Source organism: Macrosteles quadrilineatus, unplaced genomic scaffold, assembly GCF_028750875.1.
Source record: "Macrosteles quadrilineatus isolate MER2022 unplaced genomic scaffold, UCM_ALF_1.0 Scaffold_3__2_contigs__length_128488019, whole genome shotgun sequence".
NCBI lineage: Eukaryota > Metazoa > Arthropoda > Insecta > Hemiptera > Cicadellidae > Macrosteles > Macrosteles quadrilineatus.
Window position 1 is genome coordinate 44,775,792 of NW_026542596.1, and position 12,850 is coordinate 44,788,641.

Here is a 12,850-nt window from a genome sequence, read left to right on the forward strand (position 1 = left end):
CAATTTGAGACCTCAATCATGAAAATCGGTCGGGTAGAAGAGCCAAACGAACTCGGCAAACAAACGCCAAATTTAACTCCTATAAGAAATACATGGGGAGCAAATTTCATTGACGTATAAACCGAGCAATACTATAGATAATTATATGCCGATGCTTGATGGCAAATCTGTGCGTGCATACCTTTAATTTGAGACCTCAATCATGAGAATCGGTCGGGTAGAAGAGCCTAACGAACTCGGCAAAGAAAAACCAAATTTAACTCCCATAAGAAATACATGAGGAGCAAATTTCGTTTATGTATAAACCGAGTAATACTGTAGATAATTATATGCCGATGCTTTATGGCGAATCTGTGCGTGCATACCTTCAATTTGAGACCTCAATCATGAAAATCGGTCGGGTAGAATAGCCAAACGAACTCGGAAAAGAAAAACCAAATTTGTTTAATATATAAGATTATTAAATAGTAGTGAAATTAATTTGTTAAATGTTAAATGTTAACTGATGTTAAATGTTATGTTAAATAACATCATTAAGGCCCAGCGCACACGGTGTGACTGTTTTACAACAACTGTTGCAAACAAGTTGCACCTGAAACCAGTTTGCAACTGAAACAAAACTTCTGTCCGCACACGGTGTGACTGTTTTACAACTACAGTTGCGTCTATTGTACAATCAGTGGAGTGTCAATTTAGTGTTGTTACGTTGTTTTAAGGCCTTAAGTGCGCTTACTATGTCAGTCTCAGACGAAGAAGACGTTATTAGCTATTATCAATACCGAAGACAGCGAAGGGTACTGAGAGAGCATTGGGTTCACCCTTATTTGAGCAAGAATGTTAGTACTAGGCTGTTTGTAGACATAGACATAGACTTTATTTGCACAAAACATTCCATACATGTCATAACATTTAGAATAGGTGCATTGTCAAAATTAAATCCATACATAAAATATTTAACATTAAAACTTTTAACTTCAAATCAAACACTTAAAAAAAATATTCTAAATTGTAGTTCTGTAAAAATCTTCAATTAAGTAAAAAGCCTTGTCAATAAGAAAATTATCTATTGTATCTTTAAATTTGGTTCTGCTTAATGACTCATAGCATGGCGGAAGCACATTGTACAATCTCAGCCCAGCGTACAATGGAGATTTTTCATATAGGGTCAAACGGTGTCTGGGGAGTCTAAAAATATTTTCATTTCGGGTTTCATACCTGTGATTAAAATGTATTGTTTCTGGTAGCTCATTTTTAACTGAATGTATGTAATTTAATAATTCTAGAATATACAACCCCGTTAATGTATGAATTCTTAAATTTTGAAAATGTTTCTTACAAGAACTGCGTGGATGAGAGTTGGTAATAATACGAATAATACGTTTTTGTTACCTGAATAAAGTTTTAATACCAATAGCTTGACCCCATAAAATTATGCCATATCTTAACTCTGACTCCACATAAGCATGATAAACTACTTTAAGTGTCTCAATAGAAACACAGTCCCTTAAATGTATGAATAAAGATGATATCGACCTAATTTTGTTACGTAAATAATTCAAATGTGAATCCCATTTAACTGCGTCATCTACGTAAACCCCTAAGAATTTATGAGCTTCAACTAAATTAAAGGAACAGTTTTCCATATTTTTGTGTCTAGTAGAAAATTTAATAATATTTGTTTTTTCAACATTAAGTTTTAACCCATTTTCTAAAAACCATTGCTCCATGTCCTTTACCACACTTTGCAGAGAAGAAAACATTTCAGTTGTATTATTATTTTTGATCAAAGCAGTGGTGTCATCGGCAAAAAGAATTAGTTCTTTATTAATAGCTTTTGGAAGATCATTAATGTAAATAAGAAAAAAAAGTGGGCCCAATACTGAGCCTTGGGGAACACCTGTGGATATAATTTCCCATGGTGAATGATGTTTGTTGTTATCTTCTAAAATTAAAGTTCTTTGTTCTCTTTCAGAAAGGTAAGATTGTATTAAAGAAAAGCAACTTCCCCCAATCCCATAATCAATAAGTTTCAGCAACAGGAGTGAGTGATCCACACAATCAAAAGCCTTAGACAGGTCACAGAAAACACCTGCTGTGGCCTGAGACCTGTCCAAGGCCTCTGCAATCTCATAACAACCTGAGTAAGAGCAGAAACTGTGCTTAAGTTTTTTCGGAAACCAAATTGTTTATTGTAAAATAAATTATTACTTTCGAAATAATTAACTAGTCTATAGCTTATTACTTTTTCAAATATTTTAGAAAAATTACTTAACCTCTTGGAGTCCGGTTTTAGCTATGTCAGTGATTTACTGCAGTCCGGGTTTTTTTCGATGAAAATGTAGATACTTTTTTAAAAATTTGTATAAAATCAGTAAATAGTGTAAACATATCAATATATATATTTATTTTGTTTGCAATGAAGAGAGAAATCAGAAAATAACATAAAAAATTAAAAGTTTTAGAGTTTTTTTTGTTTTTTTTTTAAAACAAAAAAAAAACCAAAAAATCGAACATAAATTTCAAAAGTAATGGTTCTGTAAAAGTACAAATTATTTGATATTAAAAATCTATTATATACATCTGTTAGACAATTTAATTCCTTACATAGAAATATATACAACAACTAAAGAATACTATATTTTACACGAGCTATGTTCAAAAAAACGAAAAAGCGTAAATCGCAAAAATGTGACTTTGCACGCCATTTATTGTAATTTAGAAAAATAATTTTGAAAATTTATAAAAGCTGGTAGAAAGTTACATTTTGTAATCTAATGTTATAATTTAACTTATAAATCGTGTAAAGCACATAAACACACATATATATATAATATATATATATATAGTAGGCTATATGTTTGCAATGTCAAGGTGGGAACAGCAGCTTTGATATAAAATTATGTTAGGCTGAAGCCTAATTTGTACCAAGCCTACTACAAAATCATATGTAAAATAAATAAAACCCAAGAAAGAGACATTCAACTTACTTTCTAAAATTGTTGGAGTGTGTGGTAGTCCTTCATGCAAGGGTACACACAAAGAGGAACGCCGCATTCAGTACACATGTACGGTGTGTCCTTCCTTTTCTGGGGCCTAAGCTTAGTGTTTGAACAAACATGGCAGTAGCGACGAGGTTTCAACTTTTTATCAGTTGGTGGGATTGGTGTGAGGAAATGTCGTTGGGTGAGACGGAGCGGAATCTCGCCTTTTGATGGTCGCCCACCTTGAATATTGGTTCTCATCACACAGTGATGTTCTAAAATCTGCCTGACGAGCTCCCTGCGATAATCTGATAGCTGCAAATTCTTGTTTCTTTTTTGGACTTCATTGTGCAGAATATATGAATTTCTGATTGTTACGTCCAAGAAGTGGAAAAAAAGTTTCTTGTACCACTTGATACTTTTTCTTGCAGAACAGTTGAAGGACAGTTGCATATCACCAATATCGATAGCCCCCATGTTTTTGTTGTAGTCCACCACTGACAAGGGCTTTTTGATTTCCTCCCCAGTTTCCCAGTTGTTTTTCCCTATGCCAATCATGTCGCTGGTATGCATCGTACTTAGCATCCTAACCTCTCTTTTGTCTTGCCAACGTAGGTACATCATATTTTCTGTACAATGTACATCTGTTTTACCTACATCTAAGGGGGCTAGTTTTTTTGGTAAACCCTGTCGATTGGGATTGACTGTTCCACACATGTTTGTGTTGCGCTTCATCAGTTCCTGAGCTAGTGACGGTGAAACGTACCAATTATCCAAAAACAATTTATGCCCCTTATCGAAGTAGGGTTCTGTTAGTGTTAGCACCACTTGCCCCGTCATGCCTACTTTTTCTTTTAATTCTGCAAACTCAAGTTCCGTTTCTGATCCTAAATAGGGAAGGATGTTCAAAACATAGCCTGTTAGACAGTCTGAGATCACAAACATTTTGATTCCAAATCGTGCTCGCTTTGAAGGAATGTACTGTCTAAAGGCTAACTTACCCTTATAGAGAAATAGCGTCTCATCTATCGCCAGTTTTTCAAAGGGCTTGAATTTAGATGCAAACATTTTGTTCAACGTACATAAAATTGGTCGAATTTTGTGAATCCTGCCAATTGATTTAGGATTGGGCACAAAAAATTGGTTGAAATGAAGGGTTTTCAATATATTTTTGAAACGATTCCTACTCATAACCTGCCCAAAGATCTTTGTTTCCAGTAGTGAATCTGTAGACCAATAATCATTTATTTTATTTTTTCGGACCTGAGACATTAGAATACACAAGGCGAGGAAGCAGAGAATCTCATCCTCGTCAACCGGTTTCCATGTACTTAGCTCGTCAACAGAAGCATAATTTGGGAGTTTGGTAATTACATCTGTAAAATAAGAATTAGTTTCTGATACAATATGAGTTATCAGTTCCATGGTAAAAAGCTGTAAAAACATTTCTAAATACGACGATCCTTTAGGTATGTCATTATCGATTCCGGATGTTGTGTTGTCAAATTCAAACAATGTGGGAGAGAATGTCTGGTTTGACTTCCACGGGAATGTTATTTCTGGCTTCTTATTCCCTTTATTTCTCTTTTTTTTAGCTGCAAGCACAGGCCTAGCAGGTCTACCTGTTCGTTTATTATTACGCCTAGGCCTAACTCTAATATTAGTCACAGGCCTATCTGTAGTGTTATGCCTATGTTCCTCAGCAGTAAGTGAGTCTAAGCCTATCATTGCATCATCTTCAGCCTCATAATTTTCTTGGTCAGCAACTAGTCCTGGCATTGTTGTTTCACTCTCATTTTCATCTACATCCATATATACAAGGTCTTCTTCATCAACAACTAACCCTAAGTTTGCATCATTTTCATTCTCAGAAATAGGCCTAACACTATTTTCTTCAAAAATATTCTCTATGGTACTAAGCATGTAGTTGTCCTCAGGTAGGCCTAAATCATAATCATTGTTACTTACATTATTTACACTATTTACATCATTTGGGTCAAAACAACTCGGGCCAGGAATGGAATCGTCGTAGAGGTTAGTTGAACTCGATGCATCTCCTGCAGGTCCAGGAACACTTGTCGCCGTAGATCGTTGATGAGAATAAATAAACCCCTCTTCACTGTCACTTTCACCGTCCGATAAATCACTAAAATCATCTCGAGACAAATATTCTGATATTTCATTGTCCCGAAGTTTGTTAGATCGCGAATCCATTACACAATGTTTACCAAAACACAAACAAAAACAAACAACTCGCGTACGTATTATTGAGTAACACTAGTGACAGCTGGGAGCGGAACGAAAACGATTCAGAACTAGCAGTGATGCAAGACTAATAGAACAAAACAAAATATCCCATGATTCCCTGGATTCCCCTGAACAGATCAATACTAAACACAACGTATTAGTGTAACAGCTGACAGCAAAAAAGAGCACGAAAATAACAAGTTGACGTCAGCTCGCATATGTGCGGGCGTGGACCGCTGGCGCGACAGTCGTCTGCTCGCATATATGCGAGCGTGGACTCCAAGAGGTTAATACTGATACTGGACGGTAGTTATTATTATCTGATTTTGAACCTTTCTTAAAAACGGGAGAAATTTGGGAGTACTTGAGTTTATCCGGAAAAATACCATTCTTTAAACACTTATTTATAATAAGAGATAAGGGTTCGGAGACGCTAGTTGGATAGGAAATTATAAACACTAAAAACACTATACGGCCGTCAAAATACCACCAAAATACCACCAAACACCACAAAACACCCCGTGGTCTCGTGCAACTGAAGTCTGCAACGCAACTGCAACGTCGGGCCCACGGTTGTATGCAACTGGTTTCAAATGTTTTTTGAAATCACATACAACCAGTTGCGTCGTGTGCGCTTCCCCACTGCAATACATTGCCGAGGTCACAAAACAGTTGCACTCGCAACTAGTTTGCAACGAAAGTTGTAAAACAGTCACACCGTGTGCGCTGGGCCTTGATGTTTGGTGTTTCGATCCCTCTATCAGAGGTAAAGGTTATTTTCATTTTATTGTTACTGTGATAGTGGGAAATGATCAGGATATTTCCGTAATCACACAAGACAATCACAGTGTTCTCGTGATCGTGGACTATCTATATTATTAATACGCTACATGACACTTTTTGAACAATAAAGATTATTTTTAGATTTAACCCCACATATTATACCAAAATGTTTGTCTAGGTGTGTAGATTTGCACACTGACATGACATTTTTGAAAAATTCCCTTGGGCTCTGTCCCAGTGGCTTATAAAGTTTCCATATTTTAAAGACTTCAGGCTTTTATCTCTTTTGCCACAGGATGTCAGAGTTGGAAGCACAATTGGAGAGACTTGGAGTTACGACAATTGGACAACTAAGCTCTCTCCCTGAAGAAACCGTGCAAAGGTTGCCATTCATTCCTCCCAAGCTGGATAGGCTACGCAAAATATTGCAGGTATGTTGTATCTTTGACTTTGGGAAATTGAAGTAGATTTCCTGTTGTAGCCAAAAATAAATACCATTATTTATGGCCACATTTTAAAAATTTTAAGTATATTCAAGCTAACTTTTTTTTAAAATGGGTCTCTTCTACCTTAGCATACATACCAGGTTTCATGAAGATCGGTTGAAACAATCTAAAAATATAAATGTTTATGTAAAAAATACAAAATGTCGGATATCTAGTTAAGGAAGCGATTTTGGAAAATGTTTTATTCTTAACTATCTCTTTATTTTGACCCAAGAAATCACTACGTAAATTATGTTACCACCTTTTCTGAACACCCTATATACAGTATATAGGTATAACAATTTGAATTAATTAGTGTTTTTAGCCTCTGGAGACATCTAAATGTAAAGTAAATCGGTCCTAGGCCTACTTCTTACCATGCCACCTACGGTTATAGCTACTTCTCTGGAAATTCGCTAAAACAAAAAACAACACTTGGATTTACTATATATAAGGACCCACCTCATAATTGTTAAAAACCACCAAAATCGGACCTCAGGTGAGAAAGTGAAAACAATTTCCATAGTGGGTGCAAGTGGTGTAAGTTCATCTGTACAGTAGTCTACAAATTAATTAGTATGATATAGTCTACAAATTAATTAGTATGATTACATGTACAGTTAAGTATAATAATGTTTGTGTACTCACAATAATATAATATGAATAAGGTTGAACAGTATAAGCTAACTCATTTTACTTTAATTTTTACATTTTATCTTTTTAGAACTACTACAATGAAATCAATGAGAAGCCTGTGGAAAAAAGACACATAGGTTCCGAAGCAAACAGAATGGAGTGCCTTAGTTCAGGTATGTATTTATAACTATTTAATTTTTAGGTATCTTTTTTAAAGTATCAGAAGAAACCAGTAAAAAAGATGGAAATGGTAATTTTAAACTCCATGTTCTTATTTTACGACTGTTGTTATTGTCTTTAAGACTAAGTACTATGATTTTAAGCTGTTTTATGAGACATTTCATGTTTTTATCGACATTCTTCTGTTCTGAAACAACATGTAGTACAGTAGAGTCCCGCAAACTCGGCGTAATGTGGACTGGAAGGGTGCCTAGTTTGTGAAATGGGCCGGGTTATCGGGAACTAGGGGCAAAAATAAGAACAGTACAATTTTTAAGCTTTTTAACCACCTTTTAGCGAATTTCCCATATAGGGAATAAGCTATTACCGTAGTACTCATGGTAAGACCTGGACGCGGGACCGATTTTTTTTTTCGTTTTGAGGTCCCTAGAGGCCAAAAACACCATCCGTTTAAATTCATATATATATATATATATATTTATATATTTATATATATATATATGTGTCCGTCAGCACGATAACTCGAGCAAAAATGATCCGATTTGGATGAAATTTGGTACAAACGTGTAAACGTACGTTTATTCGAACGAGTTCGCGATCCAGCATGATCGGACCATGGGAACGGGGGTTTACGGGGGGTTTTATGGGGTAAAAATAGGTTTTTCCTATTTTTGACCCAAAAAACATAAAATTTAGCAATTTCTTTCCAAACCATTTTGTAGAGCTTAAAAAAACAAATAATTTAGTATATTGAAGCGTTATTATGCGCCTAATAGTTACGGAGAAAACTCTAAAAAATTGTAAATTTAAAATTCCCATGTTATTCTTATGGAGAATAAGTAAACTGTTGTAGTTTGCTTGTTTGTGAACATATTTTGATCAAATTTGGAAAATGTTTTTATTTCTCACTACCTATTCACATTTTACAAAAAAAAAAGTTTTACCCTCCCTGATGCAGCAAACCTAAGTACTTGTTAAACTAATTCTATTTAAATCAAGAATAAATGTTATATTTTTAAGTAGACATTTCAGTGTAAATCCAATCAGTCAAATGGAAATTCGCTTAGTCTGCAGGTTTGCTGCGGCGGGGGTATTTTATTCATATTTATATTACAAGTCAGTAGGTATTTAGTCATCAGATATAGTACAACAAATCCTTGGTACGAGTTGCGAATGATTTGACTTGAGCTGGCTTGAGTTCATGTTTAACTTACTACACTTTTTACCGTTTTGTTCTTTATGTGATTTATTGCTGTACAGTGATGTAATTTTTTTGCTTGAGTAAGCGTGATTTTAAACGTTACAGTTTTTATTACTAAACCAAGGTTATTTCTTAACATATCACGATTGCACAATACAGTAATATTTTAGTTTGATGATGTAAAATGCAAATCAATCATCACTTTAAAACATGCATTTTATACAGTATTATGCGTTTTTATGGGTATGTAATATAAAATGTTTATTTCATGTTGGAATAACCGTGGTTTTCAGTTATCCGTGGTCTCTATCTCGCTTATTACCCCAAATAATTGAGGTTCTACTACATTCGGTTAGTCCGGCCAGTAGTACGGTCTTGAGGTGGCCGAACTAGAGGGAGTCTACTGTAAATAAATTTATCAAATGATACAGACATATTTGTGCATCCATTTGCATTTGTAAACTGTCACAATTGATTCTATAAGGATATTCATGGGATAAAATATACTGTGTTATACTCTGTATGATGGAACCTGTCTCCTGACCCTCCTTATACCTGGGTTCTGGCCAATGGTTTAAGGTCCGGGCCAGTCCCAGGTAGACAAAGGTTAAGGAGACATGATCCATCATACAGAATATAGCACTTAACAGGGTGTCCACTGACCGGGAAAACTGGGAATATGCGTGGATTTTGTATTCGTACCAAAAATTTTCAAATCTGATATTCACCATATTTTCTAATAATAAGAGAGGGACGGGTCTTCATGCTAGAAATGGACGGTCAGTAGCTAATAGTAGCCTAGTAGAATAGTTAGGTAACATAATAAATTCTTTGTTTTTTTTAACCACCTCATAAAGACTGGAATAAAAATTGGGAATTTTCATATTTTAAGGGGGAAAATAATCAAAAAACCTTAAGTTTGAAAAATGAAAATTCTATTTAACATCCCTTCTTATTATCGGATCTTGCTGGTTTGAAAACTCATTAAAGTTAATATAATCACATTCATGCAGAATTTCATCAAAATCAGACCACAATTAGTTACTACAGTTATAGTGTACACTTACCCCTATTTATATTCAGAATGTGAAAAATAGAATGAATACTATCTTGGATACTACTATAATGAATACTATTTTTTTTTCTCTGGGGCTATAAAAGCAAGAAAGTGAATCGGACCCAGGTTTTGGTGTTACTGTGCCATTTAAAGTAATAGCTTATTTTTTATAGGGGATATTCGCTAAAAATACTAATGGTTTTCTTATTGCAGGTAAAAAGAGCTCCAAAGTCGAGGTATCATCACCTAAAAAGAACGTAGAAGATATACAATCTCAAAGCGAAGAAAACACTGAGCTAGGATCACCAGAAGATGTTGTTTCAAGTGCAGAAAAGATTAAGCAAATGATTGAGCAGCATCCAGCCTTATCACCTAAAAAGACTGCGGAAAAACCCCAACCTGAAAATAAAGAATGTGATCGGCTGGAATCTCAAGAGGATGTTGCTTCAATTGCTGAACACATCAGAGAACAACTACACCAACATCCTGAACTCGTTCATGAGCTCGGAAACTTGTTGGAAATTGATGTCGTAATGAAACTGTTAGATGTTGCAGTTGCTAAAATGAAAAAACAAATCGATAAAAGTTAACAATGTTTATCAAACAAACATTTACCACTGCCAGGGTTTTTACATTGTTGATGTATATAGAATTGTATAGGCTTTAATTACAATAATGTAAATATATTTTATGGTACGGTAATTGTATAACTTATTTTTTTGTATTTTTACACAACTTTGGTTTTTTTTCTACATATTTTTTTTCCTTCTCGGTTAAATATTTTACTTGACTTTAACCTATTTTATGGTTTTCTATAATCTAAACTACATTCTAAATATTACAAATTTTAAGTGTTTCCATTTAATTTTACCTATTTGAACTCTTGAATTTTATTGTCATGTTGGATATTTCCTCTTAGTTGTAGACTTAGACTTTATTGAAAATCAAGGTTGGATTAATAAAGTTGTCAAGAATTTCATACCGTTTTATCTGTTGTTATCCCCATATTTTATTTAATATTTGTATAAGAAAGTCATAGATTATCATAAACTATTTGCTGTTTGAGGATAATCTAATTGTAATTTATGGAGGGAAAGGAATCGGAGAGAATTTTAACTCTTACAAAGGTTGTTAAACCTTGATCATGTCTAAAAAAGGTTTAGGGACAGTTTTATAGAAATAAATTTGTAGAGCTATGATTTCAAAATTAATAAAACTGAAAATAAGTGTTGATGTAACCAACCTGAAAATTGATATTTTAGGCTTATCCTATTTTCCTATTTTGCTTTGGGTAATCTTTAGAGGTGTGCTGGATAATAAGATCCTTATTTGGTTAAACTAGTTTTAAAATAACATGAAACCACCTGTCAAAAAAAAAAAAATTAAATATGATGTTGGTATAAACTTTGTATTGCTCACCACTCTGTCATGAGAGAAGTGGAGTGTTATACAGAGTGTCACCGAACACACTATCGAGTACTGTGCCTTAACGGTAAAATCCTTGGACCAAAGAAAACTAAAATATCACTTAAAAATAACTCAAAAATTACCTGTTCATTTTGATTTTTCAAAAAAATATTTTTATTAGTGAATTTCAAATGTTGGGAATAAGCTATTACTGTATGTTTCATGGTAAGACCTGGACCCGGGAATGATTAACTTTTTGTTTTGATGTCCCCAGTGTTTGGTTTTGACCTAAGACATGTGACCAGAGAGTTTTGAAACACCCTTTATATGAATTTGAACATATGGTGTTTTTGGCCTCTGGCCCAGAGGCCAAAAACACCAATGTTCAAATTTATATAAAGGGTGTTTCAAAACTCTCTCCCGAAACTCTGTGGTCACATGTCTTAGGTCAAAACCAAACAAAAAATATCATATAAACATATGCCCTATTACGCTTTGTTTTTCGTCTGTCGGTGTGTATTTATTTTTTACATAACTTCCCATAACTTTGGAACAACTTGAGGCACACACTTCAAACTTGGTATGATGACTGATCGGAACTATTCTTTTGCAAAGCATCATGTTTCTACTTTGTATAATTAATTTCAAAATGGTGGCCATTTTAATTTTTCAAAGCTTACTAACTCAAAAACTATAGGATTTATAAAATAGCTATAAGAGACAAAAAGGATTTAAATTTAATTCCCTTTACAGAAATGTACAATTTGTATAGAGTCATAACACAAATATAATATTAGTAAGATTTTGATCACACTTGGCAAATTTATTTATTTTATACTAAGCTATTAATATTTTACTAAAAAACACACTTGGTTACCTACCCTGTACCTGCAAACATAGGTACTCGTTAAACCTAATGTTATTGAATTAGATTTAATTGAAAATATAATCAGGCAAATGGAAATGGAAAAGTGTGCAGGTTTGCTGCGTCGGGGATATTTGTTAACGGCTTGTTATGAATTGATATTTTGTAAATACTGTAACTTAGTGCTGCAAATAATTATAATATGACAAAAAGTTTTAGCCTGTTTTGTTAAATTTCTAGTTATGAGGGCATCTAAAGTAAAACTTAAGTTGGTAATTAACATCTACTGTTGTAATATTTTGATTAGACGGTTTCATTAAAAATACTAACATACCAAATTGTAAAAATAATCATTTTATTTACTGTACGTGCGAGGGAGAAATCCTATTTTAAGGTACTGTCATTGGTCAAAGGTACTACAGTACAACCATATTTGAGCTCATTGGGTATCAATTAAAAACGCAGATACAAGGGCGGTCCTAGACCTGTATTCCTGGGGGGGGGGGGGGGCTGGGGGGTTCCATACCCCCCCCCCCAGAAGAGGAGGGTGATCTGGGGTTCCCCCCCTGAAAAAATTGAAAATGAGTGCTTAAGAGACTTGTGGAATTGGTCAGTAACAGTTGCCACTAAACCGAGGAGTTTAAGTCCAGACTGCAGGTGGTCAGTATTTATCACCTCAGGTTGCGTTCCTGCTTATCATACTTTTCTTCTCCATTACAATTATTAACAAACTTAAATCTTGTTTAGTATTAACACTGTGCCTTTGACTAATAGGACAATTTAGATAATACAAATATATTCTTTAAGATGAATCATCACAATGTTACAAGTTTTTATGCTGGTTAACTAAATATTAGAAATGTTGCCACTTACCCATCACCACAGAAAGAAATAGAGACTGATACATTACCAAACTAAGGTATTTTTATGTAGAGTATTTACCTGATTTAATTTGGGAATCCTATGGAGAATGGTGAACTGGATGAGTTGTTCTCTGACAGTTTGCTC

At 34.2% G+C, this 12,850-nt stretch overlaps 1 protein-coding gene across 1 annotated transcript in view; it reads left to right on the plus strand.

Annotated features, from left to right (window-relative positions):
• LOC128988595 (telomere-associated protein RIF1) overlaps window positions 1-10,549 on the plus strand; it is a 61,734-nt gene extending 51,185 nt beyond the window's left edge. Inside the window, exons 19-21 of the mRNA XM_054410016.1 lie at window positions 6,307-6,442; window positions 7,221-7,305; window positions 9,784-10,549. Of these exons, the coding sequence (XP_054265991.1) occupies window positions 6,307-6,442; window positions 7,221-7,305; window positions 9,784-10,160 (598 nt within the window). The 3' untranslated portion in view covers window positions 10,161-10,549. The remainder of the gene's footprint in view (window positions 1-6,306; window positions 6,443-7,220; window positions 7,306-9,783) is intronic.
• The last annotated feature ends 2,301 nt before the right edge of the window (window positions 10,550-12,850 follow it).